The sequence below is a fragment of the Prunus persica genome, chromosome G6, assembly GCF_000346465.2.
Source record: "Prunus persica cultivar Lovell chromosome G6, Prunus_persica_NCBIv2, whole genome shotgun sequence".
NCBI lineage: Eukaryota > Viridiplantae > Streptophyta > Magnoliopsida > Rosales > Rosaceae > Prunus > Prunus persica.
This window is the reverse complement of record NC_034014.1, coordinates 2,575,748-2,601,576: the sequence shown is the minus strand read 5'-3', so window position 1 is coordinate 2,601,576 and position 25,829 is coordinate 2,575,748. Positions and strand designations below refer to the sequence as shown.

The following is a 25,829-nucleotide window of genomic DNA, read 5'->3' as shown; positions in this document are numbered from 1 at the left end:
TGAATAATACCTTGGTAATAATTTTATTTATGTATTTTTGCTGTGAAGTCTTCTGAGATTATTGCAAAGAGAACCAGCAAAGCCACCTCAAGCCAGCCTTGGCTATTGCAACTTCAACGTCGAAATTTAGGAATTTCGTATATGCGATGAAAGGATGAATAACAAAGAGAACCAACCAAGAGGTACCCCACCAAGCCAATTTCCCACCAGGAAACTCCCATTAGAGGACATCGTGAAAATGAGGTTAGAACATCTAATGTGAGGTCCAATTCTTCATCTACTCATCCAGCTACTGATGTAGAAGAGCAGCCAGCCCAAGCTCAAAATGTTACCCAAACCAAAGACCAAAAAAAGAAGCGAGGTCCTCCTAGAATGGCAGTTATTCCCCAAGGCAAAAAATCACGGTTAGAAGTTAGTTTCAATCCTCGGTGGACAACTATGTGGTCCAAATTCAGAGTCTTTTGCCTCATTTCTTGGGGTCTTAACGCGAGCGCATGTGCCTATTGTTATGTCAAATTGGAAGGACCTTAAAGAAAAAAACAAGGATGAGCTTTGGTCATTACTTCAGGTTTGCTTTTTCTTTTTTCTTTTTTTATATACCAAACTATTATTTGATTTGTTCTCTATTTAGAAACTAAACTACTATTGTATTTGAAAATACAGCAAAACTACATAGTGGGAGATGAGCATAAAAATTTTATTTTTAGGATGATGGGGAAATATTGGAGACAATTTAAATCAAAAATAACAACAGCAATTCGTGAAGCAAGTAAAAGAAAGCATAAGGCACGTGCCATTTCCCTTGTGAAGCCAGACAATGTAAAGTCAAAGGAAGATTGGGACAAATTTGTCAAAGAAAGACTTGGAGCGGAATTTCAAGTGGGTATTTCTTTCTTAGCAATAATTATACTTTCAGGTATTCTTATCAATTTCTAACATTTTTTTTTTTTTTTACTCATGCAACTATTTGTTGTCTCTTGTAGAAACTAAGTGAAAAGTTTAAAGCAATGAGAAAGAAGCAAAAGTACACACATACAATGAGTCGAAAAGGCTATGCCCGTATGGAGTATGACATGGTATGATTACTAAGCATACGACAAAATATTTAATTTAATTTTTTTTCAAGTAGATACCTAATTTGTTCTCATGTAGAAATTAAATCATCCAAATCCTGAAGAAATAAATAGAGTGACATTGTGGACAAAAGCGCATGAGAGAAAGGATGGTACACCAATTAACGAAGTTGTTAGCAACATATTGGTAAGACACCAAATGGAAGTTTCAAATTAATATTATTTGTCTGTGTGACTTAGTCAGTTGAAGCTGCTGAGATTTATTTTGTTGAAGTGTTGGGGTTTGGTTATGATGCATTAATTTTTATAAGAAAATAAGCTCTTGTTTCTGCATAAGTGATGTTAATTTATTAAGCTTGTGTTTTATATGTTATAGAAAGATATAAAGACGTGCAATGAGTCGAAAGAGAATCCACCAGCGAGAAATTCTATACGAGATGATGCTATAGCAAGAGTTTTGGGACCTGAAACTCGTGGCCGAGTTCGAGGGCTTGGGTTTGGTGCAACACCCTCTAGAGTAGATGCAGTAATTCAAGGCAGTGAACGAGTTAAAGAACTTGAATCCGTAGTGAAATCTCAATCTCAAAGGATGCAGCTAATTGAAGCCAAACTTGAAGCATTTATTAAAATGTCTCAAGAGGTATAAAATTCTTAAAATAATCTATGAAGCATTTATTCATATAGTTATTTATTAAATCACAAATTTTGTCTCAAGCTTATCTTTAACTTTTTACAGCCTCAAAATAAGAATGTAGAGGATATGATAAGTGCACATGCATGTACTCCTCAAGTAAGTATTTTTCATGATAATTATAGCATGATATAGTAATCTATGAGGTAGCTTATAATTTCTAAATTATTGTTATCTTCCATTGTATTTCATATAGTCACAACAAGGAAGCCGTCATGTACAAGATAAAAGTTACAATGTGAATGCAAGATGTGGTCAAAGTAGCAATCTTGAATATGGAAGATGTCAACTTTTACACTGGTACAATTTTGAATTGGAGCAAGTTGTAGCTGAGGGACATATTGCCTCAACAGACCCAACTGTTAAAGTTCATCATATGCCTATTGGACGTGATTGTTGGAAGGTTTGGGTTGATGAAGTGCTTGATGAAGAACTTAACTTGTATAGACCCACAGATGAAGCGCGAAGACTTGGTGAAGCTTTAGGCAGTACTGTTGCATGGCCAAAAAGCTGTATAAAATTGCTTAACTAAGGTATTTTTCTATTTACTTTGACATTGCTGAACATTCAAAGTTTCTATATAACGTACTAATCTCTTTTTTGCTACGTATGTTACTTTTTTCAGGTGCTTAGACCATGTTTGACAAGGCTTTCAAATTGTGATACTCAACAGTTTGACAAGGATTTTGAGGTGCAACTAACCAAGTTTCTAAAGCATGTTTCAGCATGATCTTTAAGTGCAATCAATCATGTTTTTAGATCATTCTGACAAGGATTTTGAATTGTAATTATAGGCATAGAACAATCATTTTGCACAATTAGAATTGGGATGAATATATCTTTCTAATATGTATGGAACTCCTTATTTATCTTTTGAATGAAAGCTGTGTATTATAGGCTGTCTTATGAATGTGAAGTAAGGAAATATTTATGTTTATCACAGAGCTTCGATTTATAGATAAATTATATCAGGTAATTTTGATAATTATTAAAAATATATATATTTGAAAAAATATATATTTGATATAACAACGCGCATTGGCTGTTGTCAAAACATAAACAACAACGAGCTCAGACACGTTGTCGTAATATTATAAGACAACATGCTAGGCACGTTGTTGTTAATTGATCCCACAACGCGCGAGTGTTGTAGTTAATGTTGTTCACAACGAGCGCCAAAATAAACAATGACGCGTAATCCGTGTTGTCGAAAGCCCTAAACCTTTTAACGACATCGGCTTCAACAACGTGCGCCGCATGTTGTCAATATGTTTTCACAACGCACATTGCGCGTTGTTAAAGGATTTTTTTCTTGTAGTGAATCTTGTTCCAATTATTTGGAATTTGTGGAGAATGGTCATAGCCATAGCCATTGCGAGAAGAACTAAAAGGAGGAAAAGCAGGAGTGGTGTCAGAGAAATGGGAGAATGTTGGACTTAATTTGGGCATACCTTTTTTCTTTAATAACACTTTAAACTTTTTTCTTATATGAAAGTATGACAAAAAATGGGTAATGCAAAAAAGAAAGAAAAATTATATTTCCTGTATGAGTAAATGAATTTGAGGAATTCACGGATCGAGAATCGGAATCCCGGATACTCCGGTTCAATAATTCAAAGTTTAGATAAACGATAACCGTCTGATCGTGCGATCGTGAGTGATCCGATAGTTCGATTCAGACCAAACTTGCAGGACAAGTATAGTAAACCTTGTTGAAGCCGTAGGAACTCTCGAAGTGGAAATGGGAGGTTGGGGTTGGAGCTGGTGCCATAATTGTGGATACAATGAGGGATTCCACATGATGTGTATAACTGGCCATGGAACATTTAAGGGAAACAATATTGGAGACATCTCCAATGCCCAGCACATTTTGATCTTTGTATCATCTCTTGTTACAAAAACATAAGTATAAGTATATAGGCTTACTAGTATCTAGGAAGTGGAATCCATGCGACATTTCCAATGCCCAACACATTTTTACCCTTGCGTATCCTTACAAATCATTTTTCTCCATAAGTTTCTCCTCCGAAATTCTGGGCTCTCCAGTATTGTTTTCCCTTAAAGATTCCATGGCCAGTTAGACACATCATGTGGAATCCCTCACTGTATCCACAATTATGCACTAGCTCCAAACATCTTCCCCACATGTCATGCATGTCGTTCCATAGAATTTTTGGGTGTACAAGATACCTCACAGTTAAATAGAATTTGCATGAGCAACCAGAACAAAAATCTTTAGGACTCAGGTTTGCATGTGAGAAAGAGTTTTTGATATTTTTGGTGTACTTTTTGGGTATATAATTAGTCATTCTTTGTGTTTGGAATATTTATTTTAACTTGTTATGCAGGCATAATCATTAACATAACTCACCCATTTGTAAGACGTAAGTGATTCATGGGCTGCTACGCAGCACAGCACTGGCAACTTCTTATCGAGTGCCTCGTGGATGGCTTTTTCTCCGTGTATGGTTTGAAAACCATTGAGGTAAATCTTCTTTGCAAAATACTGAAAGGAAGAAGAAAAAAAAAATGTATGAATTGACATTTTTCATAAGTTACCAAGTAATTGTTTAGTGTTTGACTTACGTTTCTTGGTCTTTTAGCCGAAAAAGACCAATCCTTCTCCAAATAGACCCCCTCAATGCACATAAGTTCTACGGCCCTCCAAGTAGGATATGGTGTGTTCGGCTCATCACCACGGCTAAGACGCTGAATCACAATATGTGGAATCTTTCTCCCCGTATGACACCTATACAATCCCTCAGCAAAAGTTATGGCTAATCTTGTTCCAATTATTTGGAATTAGCAGAGAATGGTCATGGGCATGGCCATGGCCATTGCGAGAAGAACTAAAAGGAGGAAAAGCGGGAGTGGTGTCGGAGAAAGAGGGAGAATGTTGGACTTAATTTGGGCTTACCCTTTTTCTTTAATAACATTTTAAACTTTTTTCTTATATGAAAGTGTGACAGAAAAATATGACAAAATATGGGTAATGCAAAAAAGAAAGAAAAATTATATTCCCTGTATGAGTAAATGAATTTGGGAAACTTGCGGATCGAGAATCGGAGTCCCGGATACTCCGGTTCAATAATTCAAAGTTTAGATAAACGATAAACGTCCGATCGTGCGATCGTGAATGATCCGATTGTTCGATTCAGAACAAACTTGCAAGACAAGTATGGTAAACCTTGTTGAAACCGTAGGAACTCTCGGAGCAGAAATGGGAGGTCGGGGTTGCAACTGGTGCCCTAATTGTGGATACGATGAGGGATTCCACATGATGTGTATAACTGGTCATGGAACATTTAAGGGAAAACAATATTGGAGACATCTCCAATGCCCAACACATTGTGATCTTTCTATCGTCTCTTATTACAAAAACATAAGTAAAAGTAGATTGGCTGACTAGTATCTAGGAAGTGGAATCCATGCGACATTTCCAATGCCCAACACAATTTTACCCTTGCGTATCCTTACAAATCATTTTTCTGCATAAGTTTCTCCTCCGAAATTTTGGGCTCTCCAGTATTGTTTTCCCTTAAATATTCCATGGCCAGTTAGACACATCATGTGGAATCCCTCACCGTATCCACAATTATGGCACCAGCTCCAAACATCTTCCCCACATGTCATGCATGTCGTTTCATAGAATTTTTGGGTGTCCAAGATACCTTACAGTTAAATAGAATTTGCATGAGCAACCAGAACAAAAACCCTTAGGATTCAAATTTACAAATGAGTTATGAGTTTTGGATATTTTTGGTGTATTTTTTGGGTATACAATTAGTCATTCTTTGTGTTTGGAATATTTATTTTAACTTGTTATGCAGACATAATCATTAACATAACTCACCCCTTTGTAAGACGCAAGTTATTCATGGGCTACTACGCATCACAGCACTGGCAACTTCTTATCGAGTGCCTCTTGGATGGCTTTTTCTCCGTGTATGGTCTGAAAATCATTGAGGTAAATCCTCTTTGCAAAATACTGAAAGGAAGAAGAAAAAAAATATGTATGAATTGATATTTTTCATAAGTTACAAAGTAATGCTTTAGTGTTTGACTAACGTTTCTTGATCTTTTAGCCGAAAAAGGCCAATCCTTCTCCAAATAGACCCTCTCGATGCACATAAGTTCTAGGGCCCTCCAAGTAGGATATGGTGTGTTCGGCTCATCACCACGGCCAAGACGCTGAATCACGATTTGTGGGGAAAGAGTAATCTTTCTCCCCGTGTGACACCTACACAATCCCTCAGCAAAAGTTATGGCTAATCTTGTTCCAATTATTTGGAATTTGTGGAGAATGGTCATGACCATGGCCATTGCGAGAAGAACTAAAAGGAGGAAAAGTGGGAGTGGTGTCAGAGAAATGGGAGAATGTTGGACTTAATTTGGGCTTACCATTTTTCTTTAATAACACTTTAAACTTTTTTCTTATATGAAAGTATGACAAAAAAATATGACAAAAAATGGGTAATGCAAAAAAGAAAGAAAAATTATATTTCCTGTATGAGTAAATGAATATGGGGAATTCGCGGATCGAGAATCAGAGTCCCGGATACTCCGGTTCAATAATTCAAAGTTTAGATAAACGATAACCGTCTGATCGTGCGATCGTGAGTGATCCGATAGTACGTACGATTCAGACCAAACTTGCAGGACAAGTATAGTAAACCTTGTTGAAGCCGTAGAAACTCCCGGAGTGGAAATGGGAGGTCGGGTTGGAACTGGTGCCATAATTGTGGATACAATGAGGGATTCCACATGATGTGTCTAACTGGTCATGGAACATTTAAGGGAAACAATATTGCAGACATCTCCAATGCCCAGCACATTGTGATCTTTGTATCGTCTCTTATTACAAAAACATAAGTATAAGTATATAGGCTGACTAGTATTTAGGAAGTGGAATCCATGGGACATTTTCAATGCCCAACACATTTTTACCCTTGCGTATCCTTACAAATCATTTTTCTCCATAAGTTTCTCCTCTAGAATTCTGGGCTGTCTAGTATTGTTTTCCCTTAAATATTCCATGGCCAGTTAGACACATCATGTGGAATCCCTCATCGTATCCACAATTATTGCACCTGCTCCAAACATCTTTCCCACATGTCATGCATGTCCTTTCATAGAATTCTTGTGTGTCTAAGATACCTTGCAGTTAAATAGAATTTGCATGAGCAACCACAACGAGAACCCTTAGGATTCAAGTTTGCATATGAGTTATGAGTTTTGGATATTTTTGGTGTACTTTTTGGGTATATAATTAGTCATTTTTTCTGTTTGGAATATTTATTTTAACTTGTTATGCAAGCATAATCATTAATATAACTCACCTCTTTGTAAGACGCAAGTGATTCCTAGGCTGCTACACAATACAGCACTGGCAGCTTCTTATCGAGTGCCTCTTGGATGGCTGTTTCTCCGTGTATGTCTAAAAACCATTGAGGTAAATCCTCTTTGCAAAATACTGAAAGGAAGAAGAAAAAAAATATATAAATTGACATTTTTCATAAGTTACAAAGTAATGGTTTAGTGTTTGACTTACGTTTCGTGGTCTTTTGGCCGAAAAAGGCCAATCCTTCTCCAAATAGACCTCCTCGATGCACATAAGTTCTAGGGCCTTCCAAGTAGGATATGGTGTGTTCCGCTCATCACCACGGCCAAGACGCTGAATCACGCTCTGTGAGGAAAGGATAATCTTTTTCCCCGTGTAACGCATACAATCCCTCAACAAAAGCTGTGGCTAATCTTGTTCCAATTATTTGGAATTTGCAGAGAATGGTCATGGCCATGGCCATTGCGAGAAGAACTAAAAGGAGGAAAAGCGAGAGTAGTGTTGGAGAAAGGGGGAGAATGTTGGACTTAATTTGGGCTTACCATTTTTCTTTAATAACACTTTAAACATTTTTCTTATATGAAAGTGTGACAGAAAAATATGACAAAAATTGGGTAATGCAAAAAAGAAAGAAAAATTATATTTCCTGTATGAGTAAATGAATTTGGGGGAGTTGAGTGCATTTTGGATTTGCATTTTAGTTTTTGTTTTTGTTTTTTCTAAATCATTTTCTTCTTGCTTGACACATACCTCTCTAGTCTCATCTACGGTAACTCATTGAGCTTTGATACCCATGAAATTTGACATGTACACAAAACAAATTTAAAGCATGCAAGGGTGGAAAAAGGAACTTTTCGATGGGTGAGTTAGCTAAACTATCTAACCAAAATAAAAGTGTACATTAAATTATATAACCACACTAATTCATAGTTTTATTGACTAATTTCCAATAAGTTTTAACATAAAATAAATACATATTAAATGCAACAACCACTACTAACAAAGAACCCCTTGCGCGACCATATTTTGTACATTAAATTATATAAACCATACTAGTTCATAGTTTTATTGACTAATTTCCAATAAGCTTTAACATAAAATAGATACATATTAAATGCAACAACCACTAGTAAAAAAAAACCCTTGCGCGACCATATTTTGTGCGATGAAAAAAAATTCGTCGCTTAAAGTCACTTTGCGCCACGAAACTCAAACTTGTCGCTCAAAGTCTTACGTGACTAAATTTTGCGGAACGAAACACACATCGCCGCACAAAAACTCTTTGCGGGACGACAAATCATCGTCGCTCAAAGTGACTTTTATGCAACGAAACAATATTTGTTGCACAAAACTTTGCGCGACGAAACAAAATTTGTTGCACAAAACTTTGTGCGACCCACATATTTTTCGTTGCCCAAACCTTTGCGCGACGAAAATATAAACTTCGTCGCACAAAGTCTTTTCAAAAATAAATAAAATAAAAATTTTTATTTTTTAAAATCTTTGCATGACGTAATCCAAATATTTCGTCGTCTAAACCAATTTTTTTTTTTTTTTTATTTTGTATGCATAACATGTAAGAAATTAAACTGTATATATATTTATTAAGTCGCTTAAATTTATTATTTTGGTTCGTATCAGATTTTTATAATAAAAATATATTATTGGGTTTTTGTTAGAAAATATATATTTCAAATTGACGATCGAATTGGTTCATTGTATTCATATAGGGTCAAGGAGTGTAGCTGTAAAAAAATCATCAAAATCGAAATTGAAATATCCGTTAAATCGTGATTTTTCGTTTAAAACCGTCTAAAAGTTTTGTCCCATTACTTGATCTTTGAATGTTTATTTTTTTCTATTTTTGGCGTATATGATCTCGAAGTATAAACAAACATGTGTGACGGTTGGATCGTTGAAACTAGTTTCGTAGAATGCGTATACCATCAAAACAATATATTCACTAACAATTAAGAGTTTATTTTTACTTTCGTTAAATATAACATAAGATTTTGTGGTATCCACTAGTGTAAATATCTTAAATTGAAGATCAAATTTAGTCATTGTATTCATATAGGGTCAAGGAGTGCAACTATAAAAAATTATCAAAATCGGAGTTAAAATAACCGTTAAATCGTGGTTTTTCATTTATAACCGTCGAAAAGTTTTATCCCATTACTTGATCTCTGAATATTTATTTTTTCCGATTTTTGGCGTATATGATCTCGAAGTATAAACACACAAGTTTAACGGTTGGATCATTGAAACTAGTTTCCTAGATTGCATATGCCATCAAAACAATATATTCACTAATACTTAAGAGTTTATTTATACTTTCGTTAAATATAACATAAGATTTTGTGGTATCCACTAGTGTAAATATCTTAAATTGAAGATCAAATTCAGTCATTGTATTCATATAGGGTGAAGGAGTGTAGCTGTAAAAAAATCATCAAAATCGGAGTTAAAATAACCGTTAAATCATGATTTGTCATTTATAACCGTCGAAAAATTTTGTCCCATTATTTGATCTCTGAATGTTTATTTTTTTCGATTTTTGGCATATATGATCTCGAAGTATAAACAAACAAGTTTGAAGGTTGGATCTTTGAAACTAGTTTCGTAAAATGCGTATGCCATCAAAATAATATATTCACTAACAATTAAGAGTTTATTTATATTTTCGTTAAATATAACATAAGATTTTGTGGTATCCACTAGTGTAAATATTTTAAATTGAAGATCAAATTCAGTCATTGTATTCATATAAGGTCAAAGACTGTAGCTGTAAAACTCATCAAAATCGGAGTTAAAATAACCGTTAAATCATGATTTTTCATTTATAACCGTCGAAAAGTTTTGTCCCGTTACTTGATCTCTGAATGTTTATTTTTTCCGATGTTTGGCGTATATGATCTCGAAGTATAAACAAACAAGTTTGACGGTTGGATCGTTGAAACTAGTTTCGTAGAATGTGTATGCCATCAAAACAATATATTCACTAATAATTAAGAGTTTATTTATATTTTCGTTAAATATAACATAAGATTTTGTGGTATCCACTAGTGTAAATATTTTAAATTGAAGATCAAATTCAGTCATTGTATTCATATAGGGTCAAGGAGTGTAGTTGTAAAAAAATCACCAAAATCTGAGTTAAAATAACCGTTAAATCGTGATTTTTCATTTATAACCATCAAAAAGTTGTGTCTGTTACTAGATCTCTGAATGTTTGTTTTTTACGATTTCTGGGGTATACAATCTTGAAGTATATACAAACAAGGTTGACGGTTTGATCGTTGAATGGTGTTTGTATATATATATATATATATTTATTTATTTATTAAGTAACTTTAAGTTTATTTATTTTGTACGTATAACACTTAAAATTGAATAGTATATATATTTATTAAGTAGCTTTAACCTTATTTATATTTTAAATAGTAAAATAAAATTATTTTATTTTTTATTATTCATAACAATTATTTTTATAAATATTGCGCTACGAACCAATTTTTTCGTCTCTCAAAAGTTTGCGCAACCAACAGTACATCGCGCAAAACTTTAAAAATTTGGGTGGGTACCAAAAATGGGATGCGGGAATTTTTTTTTTTAATAAAATTTTTTTTGACTTTGCGTGACCAATATTTTTCGTCGTGCAAAACTTTGCACAACCAATATTCCTATATTTTTCGTCGCGCAAAACTTTAAAAATTTGGGCGGGTACCAAAAATGGGACACGGGAATTTTTTTTAAATAATTTTTTTAGACTTTTCGCAACCAATATTTTTTGTCGCGCAAAACTTTGCACGGCCAATATTCCTATAATTTTCATCGAGCAAAACTTTGCGTGACCAATATTCCAAAATTTTTATCACGCAAAGTGATACGGTTTTTAAAACTAAAATAACTCCTCCACCATTTTCTCAATGTCTTTCTCTACTCTTACCTCTCCTCTCTCTTTCCCTCTCCCCAAATCCCACCCTTTCTCTCACACTCACTCCTCTCACTCACTCTCTCATCTCTCTCTCACTCTCACTCACTCTCTCATCTCTCTTTTCACTATCTCTCACTCTCACTCACTCTCTCATCTCTCTCTCACTATCTTATCTAATTCTCTCACACTCACTTCTCCCTCTCATTCTCACTCACTCTCAATCTTGCCAAAAGGTATATTCTCTCCAAATTTTAAATTTTTTTCATTAATATGTGTTTTTGGAGTTAGTTTTGAGTTTGTGTAGGGTTTGGGGTTGAGTATAGGGTGAGGATTGGAGTTTGGGTTGGATTTGTGGTATAACAATTTTAGGGGAGATTATGCCAATTTTTTTGTTCTTTTTTGTTATTTGACCATATTTGTTTTTTTGTAGGAATCGCCGAGACATTGACGGCTAAAGTTGAGGATTAGGATGCTATCGAAACATATCTTCCGCCACTACCACCACAATAGACTTGTATTAGGATTTTATTATTGTACTTTGTTAATTTATGTGAACATTTTGAATATTATATATCTATTGGATAATTTGATCACTATTTTTCATATGTAATTTTATTTTGAATAAGTCAATTTAAATTAAAATAATTAAAAAAATCATACAATTAAATTGAATTTAGAAAGTAAAAATTCAAAAAAATTTAATTTAATTTAATTAATATCAATTTAAATTAAAGTAATTAAAAAAATCAAACAATTTAATTTAATATTTGAATAAATTTAATATTAAAAAGTAAAATTTTGAATAAATTAATATTAAAGAAATAATAAAACAAAAAGTCAAAAACCTTGCGCAATAAAATATTTCGTCGCGCAAACTATTAAATTAGTTTATTTTAATTAAAAAATGTTAAAACACAAAAAATATTTAGTCGCGCAAAACTCTAAAAATTTGTGCGGGTACCAAAAATGGGACGCGGGAAATTTTTTCTTTTTTTAAAATTTTTTTAAGACTTTGCGCGATTAATATTTTTCGTTGCGCGACCAATACTTTTCGTCGCGCAAAGTCTTTCTTCATGATCTTTGCGTGACGAAGTTTTTGTCGCGCTGAAATTTGTGCGACTAAAATGTACTTTGCGCAACGAAATTCTCTTCGTCGCGCAAATTGTAAAATGTAGTAGTGAACAACAAAAAACATTTTATCAAAATGAATTTATGTTCAATATAAGTAAAAGTGTACTTATTGAAGTTGTGCCCTGCAAACCTTGAGATAATTGAAATATTTTGTTATTCCATATAAATCAATATTGTCAATAAGTTCTTTTCAAGGTAGACAATCATACAATCTGCTGGAAACTCATTTTTCCATCTTGAACCGTTAAAATTTCTTGACAACAACTGAATAAGCTTCACACCTGTAAAGTGCAAAAATATAAATAATTAAGTTTCACATATATATTAGTTATAAACACAAGAATCATGGGGACAAATTAATGAAAATTGGAGAGTTAGGGCTAAGGGCTTACCCTAACAATGGCGATGAAATCGATTTTGATAGCACAAAATACAAACTAGGATGCTAGATACTTCCTTATAATTAAGGTCATATTAGAATACTTTATTACAGTCTCGATCTCTTGGACCACAGAAGTCCAAGAGATTGTGGTCACTCACCGTTGGATATTAATCAAATGGTTCAAAAAAGTTTCTTAAAAGGAGTGCAAAAGTGAGTGAACTGTTGAATTTACATCAAACGGTGGGTGACCACAAATCTCTTGGACCCCTGTAATCCAAGAGATCAGGATTATATGAGAAGAACCTAAAGTCGTGCCCAATTCCATGTAAATTGTTACCCTTTTCTCACTCTCCCTCCAATGTATGTAAAAATTAAGAAATACAAATTATAAAAAGTAAACGATGGAATTAAATGAAGACTTTATTCATAGAAGACTTTATTACATTAGAATACTTTATTCGTATATAGAATTCAACTAGACATTGAAAAAAGGGCCAACAAGACCACAAAATGGATGAGGGTCTAGACACAAGTGGGGTGTAAGGCCATCTCTAGCGATGGGCTAAAAACTATTTTGTCCAAATTTGGCCCTTAGCCCTCCAACTAAGCCAAATGTAGTCCAGCTTTACTCTATGCCAAATTTTTTTGTGAGCCCAGTGCATGGTGCATTCCAAGAGGAGAAAGTGTCACGCGTAGACAAGAGCACGAAACATCTCAGGTTTAATTTTATTTTTAATAACCTTTTTAAATGTTTTTTCAATTCGTTTTGTTTAATATATATCCTATAGAACATCTAGGAACAAGAGGATTTAATCGGATATATTGATAGATTCCCGCGTAGTCCAAAGAAAAAAAAGATCAAATTCCATCTCTATTGAATTTTAATATCAGAATAGTGGATATAATTATGATGCAATGGGTTAGGTCCACTTACTTTTTCTTTTATTGATTTCTAATCGATTTAATTGGAAAATAAGAAAGAAATATTTTAAGATTCAAGAAGACGACTTATCCTTATTCATTATAATAGCAAATTTATAATCATATTATAATTCATCAGCTTTCTCCAGACCTCCGGGAAAAGCATGAAAAAAAAAGGCTCGAATGGTACGATCCCTCCGTCACCCCAGAATGAAAAGGACCGACCCCATCGTCTCCACCTCGTAGGAACTACGAGATCACCCCAAGGACGCCTTCAGCATCCAGGGGTCACGGACCGACCATAGAACCCTGTTCAATAAGTGGACCTCATATATATATATATAATTGATTTCTGATCGCTAGAGGTCAGAACCATTGATTGAAAAGTAATTTTTTATTTAAAATCTTTTTAAATGTTTTAAATTTATTTTGTTTTAAATTAAATAATATTGTCTCTAAATCATAGTTTAATTAAATTAAACAATACATAGTTGTGGAATATATGAGTGTTGTACCATAATTTTTCTCAAAATAATAAAATATGAATGGCACTAAAATATAGCCATAGGAGATGAAAAACTTTAGCCATGCACTATTTTTAAAAAGTTAATATTTTGGAGGGTTAAATTTTTAACCACGGACTACATTTAGCCCTATGATTAGAGATGGTCTAAGAACGACATGTGATGAGCTACAGTTTAATTCTTTTATCTTTTTCAAGCTACCTCGAGTGCCGTTAGGTTTAATTCATTATTTTTTTTAAGCTACACGGTAGCACTATTAAGGAAGAGTTTATACAGGCACCAGTTAATTTACACTGCAAAATGCAGGCATCATTAAACTTACAATTGACTTTGCAAGGGCCTTTGCTGGGGTAACTGTTTTGAAGGAAAATCCTATCCCTGTAGGAGTACTTGAAAGGATATTACTATGTGGTTGTCAAGCTCGTATCTCAGAGGAGAGGGTAACGAAGTAGCTCGACTGAAAGGAGAGGGTAACGAGACGGAAGATGTGATAGTTTTGGAGAACAAGAACATTGTGTTTCTTGGAACATCCACAGAAAAGGGATATGATCCGCTTCCATTACATACATGAAAGTTTTATTATATTTCAGTACAACTTTTTGATACGTTTGCTATCATTACAAGCTAAGTTACAGTATAATTATCAATTGTAGTGTAGCAAGCATCAGACAAGATGTAGTTGTACTTCTTTTATGGCATGACTTGAATATGTAACCTAACTCTAAGCAAATTCAAGCTTTCTCCAAGGGCTCATTCACTCACCTCAAACATATTTTAAGTATCTTTTATAACATGAGAGAGTGAGCGGAACAACTAAGAGTTCAACTATGATCACCTAGATTATGGTTTTATTTAAACATGGGTGTGCACGCGTCTAAACGCCAAGTTCAACTAAGAGCTCCTCTCAATTTGAAAGAGTCAAGTTTTTTCCTGAAAGAAATTCTCTTTTTTTTTTTTCTAATACGAAAATTCTCTCATGTTACTGGATAAAAACAATATTATTTACTATATATTGATTTCGGATTTTGACCAGATATGAAGTATAAGCTTTGGATCGATGCAGATAAAATAATCTCAAGCCAAACCTTTTACAAAATCTCAATCAATTCTTGGTCAATAATTTTATTGAAGGGGCTACATGTTACATGTGTAGTAAGGTGGTTAGTATCTCTTCCTCAATACAATTTCTGCTGCTTGTCTTTCTTGGAACCTTCTTCATGTATTTTTGGTCTGTGGAAATGACAATCTCAGTGCATATGAATCATAAACAGAATGTATAAGCATAATTGCAAAGTACGAGGATCATCAATAAAACAAGGACATGGAGTAAATCCACCACATGGCTGTTCAACAAGCACAGAAAATTAATACGCACATACATACATATACAGGAAAAACTGTATATCATTTTTAAATTTGAGAATTTGCAAAAACCTGTGAAAGATTGTTAACTGGTTTTATTGATATCCAGAAATTTAAAAAGGAAATAAAAGAACAAAACTCTCTCCATACAAGTGGCGATCGAGTGCTATGCAAAAACCAGTAATCATTTGAGAATTAGATGCAAAAGTTAATAGTACCATACTCACCTCGTCAAAATCGGAATCATATTTCAGATGAACAATTCCCCATCTATGTGGAGTTAACAAAAGAACTCCCAAACTATTAGGGAGCCAAGAGCTACCCAAACAAAGTTATGTTGATACTACTCTCCTCCAATCTAATAAAATCACTTTGTTTCCCTTAAAATTCTAACACTTTGATACTAATGAGCGCAGAAGCAAGTTCAAAACCGGTGCATCATTCAAACCGGCCAAACCAAACCACATTTTTCTGGGACAAAAAACCAAACCACTTATGGCAGTTTTGTTCGGTTTTTACACTAAAAAATTGTAATCTTAAATAGGATCGAAAAATCCGCCTAGGCCACCACGATTTCATTCTAATCATTATGTGCAGGCGCCAAGGAATTAGGCGGCACTTGGGCGCCCGCCTAGGCTGGTCTAGGCGGTTCTAGGCGGGTCTAGGCGGACGAAGGGCGGACGAAGCGCGCAGGAGCCGCTGCTTGTTAGGAAGAAAGACAGAGAGACAGAGAGATGAAATCGAAACACAGAGAGGAAGGAGAAGGCGGCGCGGGGAAGAAGAAGATATCTGACCTAATTTTTAATATAACTAACGGGTTGGGTTTAGTAAAATGCCCTTAAACGTTGTATTAAAATGGGCCTATTTTTACATTTTTTCCAGTTTTTTTTTTTTTTTAAATATCAAGGTTACTGAAAATACAAAAATAAAAGTCAGATAATATCAAGGCTGGAAATGGTTTATCATCAAATACAAATGGGACATATGAAAATATTTTATTTTTATGAAATATTTTCATATGTCTTATCATATAAAAATAATTATGTTAGTTATTGCCTTCACATTTATTACAATTCAATTCAAATATCAACTCTTGATATAGACTCATGATTCAATTCACAGCCAGTTTATTCTAATTTTGATTTTGGAGGACTAAGATCTGCTCGTTTCGCCACCGAAGAGTTGAGGAAGAAAAGGGTTTCTTTTTTTCTTTTTTCTTAATTTTTCTTTAGTACATTTGCATTCCTACAATATATACAAGATTTAGTCGTTCCTAAGAAGCTAATGGTTTTGTGGATTAATTATCATTGACATGTTTAATATCTGTCTAATGATTTGACTTCTCTTGTAGAATATCCAACTACAGTCTGTGAGAGTGCTAAGGGTGGTACCGAGGAAAAATTCTATAAACTATTATGGACTATACTCCCCAAGATTGGTGTACAAGAACAAATTTCTTTTCAACTATATCTATGTTGGTATTTCAATGATCCTTGTTCCTGTATTCTAATTCTAATATAATGATCACGTATAGCTTGGAAGGAATTTGGATGTTTGATTATTGCGGGGTTTGTTCAATGTGGGAAGCCTAAGGAGGCGATTGTCTATTTAGAGATGGAATGGAAGTGGGCTGGGGTTGGTGGTTTAGGGTTTAGGTTTTCATTGGAGGACGGGGGAGGGGGTGACAATCCGCAGTGGTTCTTGAGTGTGGATCCATTTTCGTCACATTGGATGCAATAGTTCAGTTGTCTAGCCATGTAAGCAAATAGAGTGTCCATCCTTCAGTTCATGCCATTATTTTGTCACTCCCATGTAAATTTGAAAAAAAAAAAAACAATCATATCTTTACTCACCATTATTCCTAAAATGTCTTTTATTTATTAATTCAAGCAAATTATCTTCTTCTTTGTTTAGAGACAAGAAAATTCTCTTTAATTATATATATATATATATATATATATATATATATAAACGAAGCACCAGTGCCTCCCCCAACGCAGCCCCCTCTTCCCAAACCATCCCCCACCGTCCCCAACAACTCCTTGCCTACTTTGTAATTCAAATTCCAACTCAAGCTCAAGGCCAAGTGGGTCATCTCTGATAAGAACTCTTACTCTTTCATCAATACCTCTAATGTCAACAGCGATGATGATTATGATGACGGTCGTCTCCAGCGCGGAGTTGTTGGATATGGTGGCTTGGAAGTGTGGGAGGTGGTGGATGGTTTAGGAATGGTTGTGAAAAGGGGGCTACATTGGGGGAGGTGGGTTTTTTTTCCCTAAGTCTTTAGAAGTTATTTTACAAATGGGTAAATTTGTCTTTAAAATTTTGAAGATAAGATGAGTGGGAAAATATGAGAGGGGGTGGAAATAACAGTACTCTAAATTAAAGAACCCAAAAATATTACAATAATGCATGGATTACACCCAACTTCTATAATTAGATTTGGACTTATCCTAAATTTTCTATTTTTTATTGTTAGTTTTAAACAATAATGTTTTTTAAAAATATTTTATTATGCTTTTGCACACATGACATATTTTTGCTAAATAATAGGTCACACTTGTATCACGTCGGCATTTTTAACATATTATTTGACAAAGTTGAAGGTGGGGGATAAAGTGAAAGACAAAACACTGATCAATAGACCTAGCCAACAAATCATGTCAGCCCGGTTTCTTAATCAGTAGACACGAATACGACCTGTTAAAATAACGAATGACATGACACGATTCGTTTCACTCGTAAAGAATAGTGGGTCGGTTTAACCTACCTGATTCGTTTCACCCACTTTAACCTACATGAACTGTTTCACTCGCTTTACCCTACATGACATGTTTCACTCGCTTTAACCTACATGATCCGTTTCACCCATTTCAAAAATAAACTATATTTCTTAACAAACTGTTAAATGAAAACACCTCATATTAGATAATATTAAATATAATCTTTAAATCTTTAAATAAAATATCATTCACCAAAGTTCCAAATGGGTATTCGCAAATGGGTGAATAACGGTTACTCATGGGTGGATTAATGTTATGTTAACATATTATGTACAATATTATTAGTTCTATCGTTTAAAAGAGTAAAATAAGATACTTTAAATTTCGAGGAGCAATGTAAAATTTAATCGTAGTTTCAGACTGTTTGATGCTTTTACCTTTATAAGAGATTCATCTTCTCTTTTTATTTTCCTATTTAAAATTTTTAGTTTTAAAACATGAAAAAATATTAATTTACTATCTATCCTTATATGGTTTTCGTTCCTTATTATTAAGGAATTTTTTTGGAATTATAAATGTTTCACTTGAGCCTCCGCGCGCACTTCCGTTGGCAGTTGGCAGGCAAAGGAGACGCACAAGAATCATGTGTCACTGACAATCAGCTACTCAGATAGCATCTAAATCGGAGGCTCTCAAATCTCCACGTGTCGACAATGTACGCAACCACGTCATCAATTTCTTCCTTCCTTTTCCACGGCACTACCAATTACCAACCTCGAGTCAGACAGAGACAACACCCAGCTCCCTTTTGTTTCCATGGAACGACCATGGAATTTTCTCGCCACATTTTCCCGATAAAATTCTTCCAAACGACCATTGAAAAGGAACAGAGAATCAGTCCGAGGTAGAGAGATTATGACGACTTTGATCAGAAAAGTGTGGGAGTCGGTGTCGAGCCGCAAGGGCTCGAACACGGAGTCAACGTCATCGTCATCGTCATCGTCATCTTTGGCGACGTCCTCGACGGCCTGTTTGGGGGCCTTCGATCGGGTACCGACAGACCTACTGATGCAAATCGTGAGACTGGTGGGGCCCAAGGAAGCAGCGAAATTGAGCGCTGTGTGCAAAGCCTGGAGGTGTCTGGTCTCAGACAATGAGCTGTGGATTTTCTTTCTACAGAATCAGAAGAAGCAGGAAGAGCCTCACTGGGATTCCTTTCTTTTCTCTGAAACCCATTTGAGATCCGGTTACCCACTTCAGTATGTTAAAATTCAACTCAGCTGACTTTCCACACTTTTTTAATTCTAGCAGCTCAGCTACCAAACCCATTTCAGCATTCAATTCTACAGTCTGTGTTATGCAGAAAATAGAAGAAATCTAATTCAAATTGGTGTAATTGGTAGTAAATATTGGGATTTTCCTAAGAGAGTTTTTATTTTCGGCATAAAGGTCTAATTTTCAAGTAACCAGACATAGAGAATGTTAGACTTGTACATTGGATTTCAATTGGTTGGTGTATTTTGTCTATGTGATAGTGGATGTTCGTAACTTGGAGAAAAGCCTCATCAACTGCCTTACTGAGGAAACCTTAATTTTTCTTTGATGCATTGAATTGTGGTTAAAGAGTGATGCTCTGACACATCAAAATGGAATTTCTATTGCAGACCATTCTGGAGTCAGATGCCCCAGTTGTCCTTCATGGCTATTTATGGCCAACGAGAGCAAGTTCCTGGTTCTGTTATCATTGATGGTGAGTGTCTTTAACCTCCTTACTCATTTACAATTTATTATTCTTGAGAATGCTTACATCTTTTTTCTTTTATTATTCCCATTCTTCTTGAAATCATATATTCTTTTCTTTTGTGCTTTGTTAGGAAGCATGTAAACCAAGAGCTATTGAATGTTTTAGAATAATTTTTATCTACCTTCCAGAAGGATATACTCAGATATAAGATTTCAATTTTGTTAACAACCTTTGAGTTTATCTTGCTTAACCATTCCCTCATTTTCTCTTTACATTTCTTGGGAAGGGGGCTCTGGCTATTGCAAGTTTGGCTGGAGTAAATATGCTTGCCCATCTGGGCGGTCAGCAACCTTTTTGGTGAGTGTTTGTTTTAGCTCACAGTTAGAATTTCTTTTGCATACAATTCCCATAAATGGGTTAAATCCCACATGCTTGTTAGTTATGTTTGAAGCTCTCCTGCATTGTTAGTTTCATAATTTGGACTTTGTTGCAATGTCTGTTCTGAAGTGATCTGATTTGCAGGAGTTTGGTAACGTTGAGTCTCCAATGTACTCTAGACTCCGCCACTTCTTTGTAACTATTTACAGCAGGTGTGCCTTTCTATCATTTTAAATTTTCATTACTATTTTGTCCTAGTAAAAAACTATGGCTGTTTGTCTCGATGCGATTCTCTTTCTTTCAGTTAATGGCATAAATGTTTAATTTAAGCTACATGTTCAATAACTAAAATACAAGTGAGCACATTTAAAATAATTTTCCACTAAAATTTCAAGTTGAAAAAGTATGGAAGAAACAGAACTTATGCACTACATTAATTATCATGTGGCATGGCAGTTCGACCCTTCAAACTATCGATGCCTTCGAATCTTTAATATCAGGTATAGCTGATGTGTGATTGTGTTTCTCTTTAGGATGCAGGTGAAACCATCTTCACAGCCAGTGGTTCTGTCTATACCCATCTGCCATTATGACGGTGAGTTGCTATCTATTACGTGCCCCTAGAGTTATATCTTGCATTGGTCGCATTAATTCTGTGTTACAGTCATTGTCTTGTTATCCTTCGCAAGGTATACTTTTATCCATTTTGTGTGCTTTTTTTTCCCTTTCCTTTTCCTTTTGTTCTAGATACAGAATCTGCCAAAGCATCAAGACGACAACTCAAAGAAGCCATATATAAAGTACTCTTTGACATAAATGTCCCTGCTGTTTGTGCCATTAATCAGGTAGACTCTTCCCCTTCCCCTCCATAGTAATATAATCTGTTGTCTAAAAACCATAGGGAAGCAAGGAAATAAAGCATAACTAAGATGGATTGCATTCATGCAAAGTTTTTCTATGTGGTCTGGAACTGCATTGTTTCAATGTATAGATGGGTTAATTGAGTTCTTGATCCAGATTCACTGTCTGCTTTTAAAACTGTAGGCAACTTTAGCTTTATTCGCAGCAAGAAGGACCTCAGGGATTGTTGTAAACATTGGTTTCCAGGTCACTTCTATTGTTCCAAGTAAGCTATTTTAATTTTCATTTCATTTTCCTAGCGATTTCAGAAATATTAACTAATGGAAAACAGATCCCTGTCCATGTTAATGTTTTCTTGGGGAACGTGGATAGTGTCTCTTTTGCAATTGTATATAATTTTTTTTCTTCACAGCTATGCATGACATAATATTGTTTACCCTTTTGAATTAGTTTTTTGAAATGTCGGTTTACTTCTCATTTTTAGCTGGCAATCTGGTATTGTGTGACTTGTAGTTCTAGGCATGCTTGTTTGCTTTTAGTTCTTTAGATATCTCTAGAAAAATTCTTCCACTGAAACTTTTCGACACCATCCACTGAACTTTTCAGTTCCAATAGTTTCTTTTATCCTTGTCTCTGGTGATGCTATGTTTTTTTTTTCTTGTTTCTTTTTTTCCATTTTTGGTTCTTGGGACTTTTGGAACTTTGTACTTATGTTTTACTATTGTCTTCACAGTTTTAAATGGTAAAGTAATGCGCAAGGTGGGCGTGGAAGTTATGGGATTGGGAGCATTAAAGCTTACAGGATTCCTTAGGGAGCTGATGCAGCAGAACAATATTGGTTTTGAATCACTGTACACTGTTCGGACTCTGAAAGAGGTATATTGGCTATCCTTTCATGGTGCAGGCTGTGGTTATTGGATATTTATCCTCATAGAATACTGTCAGTGACTGTTACTGCTATCAGTAGCATTCAACAGTTCTTTATAAAGGACAATTTCTGGTTCTATTTTTTGTTCTTTCTTCTGATGTCATAGTTGTATATGGAAACTTATTGGTGTAATGACAAGTGGAAAGTTAGAAAGTAAGGTGAATATTATGGGTGAAGAAGTTCAATTCGCCCCATGCTTTACTGGGTCAAGGACTGGAATGTGCAAAGTTAAGAAAGAAGTGTGTTCATTATTGTGATAAATCAAGAAAGAAAGAATTTTTCAATTTCATGTTTTAGTGTTTCTTAAATTCATTATAAAGACTATTGAATTTGGCTAATGTTCTGTTGGTTGAATAACACTCAGAACTTATGTTATGTTGCTGCTGATTATGAAGCTGAGCTATCTAAAAATACACAAGCGTCATTTGAAGCCACTGGAGAAGGTTGGTTTACTCTTTCAAAAGAGAGGTTTCAAACAGGAGAAATCTTATTCCAGCCACGGCTTGCAGGAGTGTAAGTACTGTTAGAAAGTTTCAGATTAATTGCTTTCTATTTTTCCCTCCCCTTCTTCCTCTCCCCATTTTGTAGATTCTGTTGCATTCATCACATAAAATCATCAAGCATGGTTTCTATCCAACATTACCATTTAGTTTATTCAGAATGCAGAACTTCAGAGGGAAGCTGTATTTAAATTTTAATATCATTTTTGGTATAGGCGTACTATGGGTTTGCACCAGGCTGTTGCTCTTTGTATGGACCATTGTCATTCTGCAGAACTAACAGATGATGATGCTTGGTTCAAGACTGTAGTCTTGTCAGGAGGGAGTGCATGTTTACCTGGACTTGCAGGTATCATTCAATTACAGGCACTCTATCTTTTGTGACAAAAGAAAAAACCCAATCTGAAATGGGCAGCTTACTAATCTAGTGGCAATAGAGATGTGAAAAAATGTTGCAAATTACTTGTAAGAATACGAATCATTACCTTTTTCTTTCAACATTTTTTTTTACAGGAAGGTTAGAGAAGGAATTACATGGACTTCTCCCTCCATCTGTATCTAAAGGAATCACAGTCATTCCCCCTCCATATGGTGCAGATACTGCATGGTTTGGGGCCAAGCTGATCAGCAACGTAAGTGTTGTCACTATCACAAAACCTGTGTTTGGATGTACAATTCGAACAGGCAAAACTGCACATATCCATTGCAAAATATCTTTAAAAGAAATCCATCATAGATTCAGTTGGCTATAAACATTATTAGATATCTGGATTTCTCCATGTGACTTGTGGAGTTGCAAGTTTCAAGGTGGTGTTTAAAATATATAATTACCTGGTGTTAATACAGGTGAGCACCTTCCCCGGTCCTTGGTGCATGACAAGGAAGCAGTTCCGGCAGAAGTCTAAAGCCAAGCTTATGTGGTGAATAATTACTCTGGATTATTTATTTGAGCACTGCCGTGGCCTATACAAGATATGAAGAGGTTATGGTGGGACTCCAAGGTTATTTTCTTATTACTTCCCACAGAAAACAGAGAGACAAAGCACAGAGAGGCTCTTTTGATGAACAGGCTGTGAAATTTGAAAGGTTTTCTCATTGTATATTAGTTATTTATGTCGGAGCCTGCTATAGAATAAGTATTCTATTATGTAATTTCAATAAATTACGAATACGGCGAGCTTCTCTGCCGTGCCGAACGAACTGTATGTATCACGAGGCTTTACCGAGCGTATAATTGTGTCGAGTATTTGTATGTCTATAAGTGGAATTTTTTTTCCATTTTCCTCAATTTTGCAATTTTCCGACTTAGAGAGCACAGGAGACATTGATGTGTACAACCTCATATTAAGTACCAAAATTGGACTTAATTGCATGGCATCAACGTCTTTAAAATAATAAGATGTGAAGAATCTATGGCCTCTCCCGCATCGAAAATGTATGCTATAATGGAGTTATAACTTCAATTGCATCTATGTCTAAAAATCTATTAACCCTTCCCCCCACATCTTGTAGATTTCATTGTACTTGCTATGATTAATAGTCCCTGCTTCAAAGTCATGGACCACACCATCAATTTCAATGAAGCTCAGTCCACGAGTTGTCTCCAAGTTATTTTCTCTGATGAGCTTCGTAATTTTAGTTGCAGTTTCCTTTTCCCCAGCCTTAGCGAACATAAGCCCTGCAAGTTTATATCTGTCGCCAGACATTGGCTCAAGTTCAGTCAAGTGCTTGAAAGCAAGGTTCCCTCTCCTCAGGTCATTGTGCATCCTACAGGCACCAAGTAACGCACCCCATATAACCGAATTGGGCTTTTCTGGCAGTGACATGATAAGTTCTTCCGCCTCAGCCAGCCGCCCGGCACGGCCAAGAAGGTCCACCATGCATCCATAATGTTCAATGGATGGTCTTATCCCATACTCATGCACCATTTGATAAAAGTACTGATATCCCATTTCAACATAGCCGGCATGGGAGCAAGCAGATAAAATAGCCACAAAAATTATCTCATTCGGATAAGTTCCATTAGCAACCATGTCATCAAACAGTTCAAAGCACTTTTCAGCTTGCCCGTGTATGGCAAAACCAGAAATAATAACCCCCCAAGCAACTAAATCTTTTTGTGGCATCTTCTTAAAGACTTCATAGCCATGTTCAATGCTGCCACATTTGGCATACATGTCTATGAGAGCAGTACCAAGAGTGACACTAATCTTAGCCCCAATTTTATCAGCATATGCATGTATCCATTTTCCTTGGTCTAAAGCTCCCAAATGAGCACAGGCAGACAATGAGCTCACAAGGGTTGCCTCATTTGGAGAAACTTCGGAAATCGTCATCATCTTCTGAAAGAGGCCTAATGCTTCTGCAGACATACCATTCTTTGTGTACCCTGCTATCATTGCGCTCCAAGATGCGTCATCCTTTTGTACCATGTTATCAAACATTTCTCTAGCCTTCTCTACTTCACCCTGACTGAGGTACCCTGAAATCAACGAGTTCTTCGCAATCGTGTTCTCTTCAGGGAAGCCTGCAAGAACTTGTTCTGCACAGACCAAACTGTCCGTTGAACTCGAGTACATGTGTATTAGTGAGCTATGAACGTGTGTATCCATTGCTGTGCCGGCCTTAACTATCCGGCAATGCACTTGTCTACCTTCAAAGATTGCACTCAGTTGGGAACATGCTTTAAGAACAAAGGCATAAGTGTAACTGTCTGGTTTTAAGCCATCTAGTACAAGTTTATTATACAGCAACAAAGAATTATTTGGGCACTTACCCAGTATCAATCCTCTGATCATGTTATTGTAGGCAAATACATCAGGACAAGATATTCTATCGAAAACTGATGAGGCATGGTAAATTTGTGACACTGTAACATAGGACTGAAGAAGCCTCCCTGCATTTGGAGGGCGGTCAAGCAGTCCTGATACAACTAATTGAGCATGTACTTGTCTTACTTCCAAGAAGTTGCTACACATTCGAAGAAAAACCAGAGTGGTTGGCATTCTAACCGGGATTTTCGAAGAGAAGGATGGTAACTTGTTCTGATTGGCAAGAGACGGAGGAGCAAGAGCAGCAATGATTGCCATATAAATTGCTAATTGTTGTTGGAGATGAACCTCAAGAGTTTCGTAGAAGTTAAAGGCCTTGTACACCTCACTGTGAACCCTCCAAATTGTTATACTTTGGCCGGCTGGGGGAGAAAATTAGATGATTCTCCTCAAATTTTATATTTTGGTCTGCACTGGCATCAATTATTTAGAGCCACAGAAACAAAAGTCCAAGCTACAGATGATATGAAGATAATTGCACTTGGTCCCCACATTACAC

The 25,829-nt window shown here is 35.4% G+C and overlaps 3 protein-coding genes across 4 annotated transcripts; 2 read left to right on the top strand and 1 right to left on the bottom strand.

Annotated features, from left to right (window-relative positions):
* LOC109949877 lies at positions 437-2,668 on the top strand. The gene is made up of 8 exons (XM_020566710.1): positions 437-568; positions 664-879; positions 984-1,076; positions 1,153-1,260; positions 1,450-1,713; positions 1,810-1,863; positions 1,961-2,297; positions 2,390-2,668. The coding sequence occupies exons 1-7, from the start codon at positions 509-511 to the stop codon at positions 2,294-2,296; spliced, it is 1,131 nt and encodes a 376-aa protein (XP_020422299.1). The 5' UTR covers positions 437-508; the 3' UTR covers position 2,297; positions 2,390-2,668.
* LOC18773096 (actin-related protein 8) lies at positions 18,857-23,801 on the top strand. 2 transcript variants are annotated; one of them, XM_007205074.2, is made up of 12 exons: positions 18,857-19,347; positions 19,753-19,838; positions 20,119-20,189; positions 20,355-20,422; positions 20,744-20,805; positions 20,964-21,055; positions 21,255-21,336; positions 21,805-21,947; positions 22,364-22,512; positions 22,715-22,848; positions 23,013-23,131; positions 23,346-23,801. In XM_007205074.2, exons 1-12 carry the CDS (start codon positions 19,004-19,006, stop codon positions 23,421-23,423), a joined length of 1,428 nt encoding a protein of 475 aa, XP_007205136.1. In that variant the 5' UTR covers positions 18,857-19,003; the 3' UTR covers positions 23,424-23,801. The 2 variants fall into 2 exon arrangements, with proteins under 2 accessions (XP_007205136.1, XP_020421182.1); XM_020565593.1 differs by having other exon boundaries at positions 18,858-19,347; positions 20,958-21,055.
* Positions 23,652-25,822, bottom strand: LOC18772134 (pentatricopeptide repeat-containing protein At5g66520). Its single transcript, XM_007208418.2, has one exon. It carries the CDS (start codon positions 25,586-25,588, stop codon positions 23,975-23,977), a length of 1,614 nt encoding a protein of 537 aa, XP_007208480.2. The 5' UTR covers positions 25,589-25,822; the 3' UTR covers positions 23,652-23,974.

What these genes read in the sequence shown, in the direction of transcription:
- LOC109949877 (XM_020566710.1), top strand. Translation starts at nt 509, where the DNA reads ATGTCAAATTGGAAGGACCTTAAAGAAAAAAACAAGGATGAGCTTTGG. An exon ending in AGCTTTGGTCATTACTTCAG is followed by an intron (nt 569 to 663) that starts GTTTGCTTTTTC and finishes TTGAAAATACAG; the next exon opens with CAAAACTACATAGTGGGAGA. An exon ending in CACATGCATGTACTCCTCAA is followed by an intron (nt 1,864 to 1,960) that starts GTAAGTATTTTT and finishes TATTTCATATAG; the next exon opens with TCACAACAAGGAAGCCGTCA.
- LOC18773096 (XM_020565593.1), top strand. Translation starts at nt 19,004, where the DNA reads ATGACGACTTTGATCAGAAAAGTGTGGGAGTCGGTGTCGAGCCGCAAG. An exon ending in GGCGGTCAGCAACCTTTTTG is followed by an intron (nt 20,190 to 20,354) that starts GTGAGTGTTTGT and finishes TCTGATTTGCAG; the next exon opens with GAGTTTGGTAACGTTGAGTC. An exon ending in GGTCACTTCTATTGTTCCAA is followed by an intron (nt 21,337 to 21,804) that starts GTAAGCTATTTT and finishes TTGTCTTCACAG; the next exon opens with TTTTAAATGGTAAAGTAATG.
- LOC18772134 (XM_007208418.2), bottom strand. Translation starts at nt 25,588, where the DNA reads ATGGCAATCATTGCTGCTCTTGCTCCTCCGTCTCTTGCCAATCAGAAC.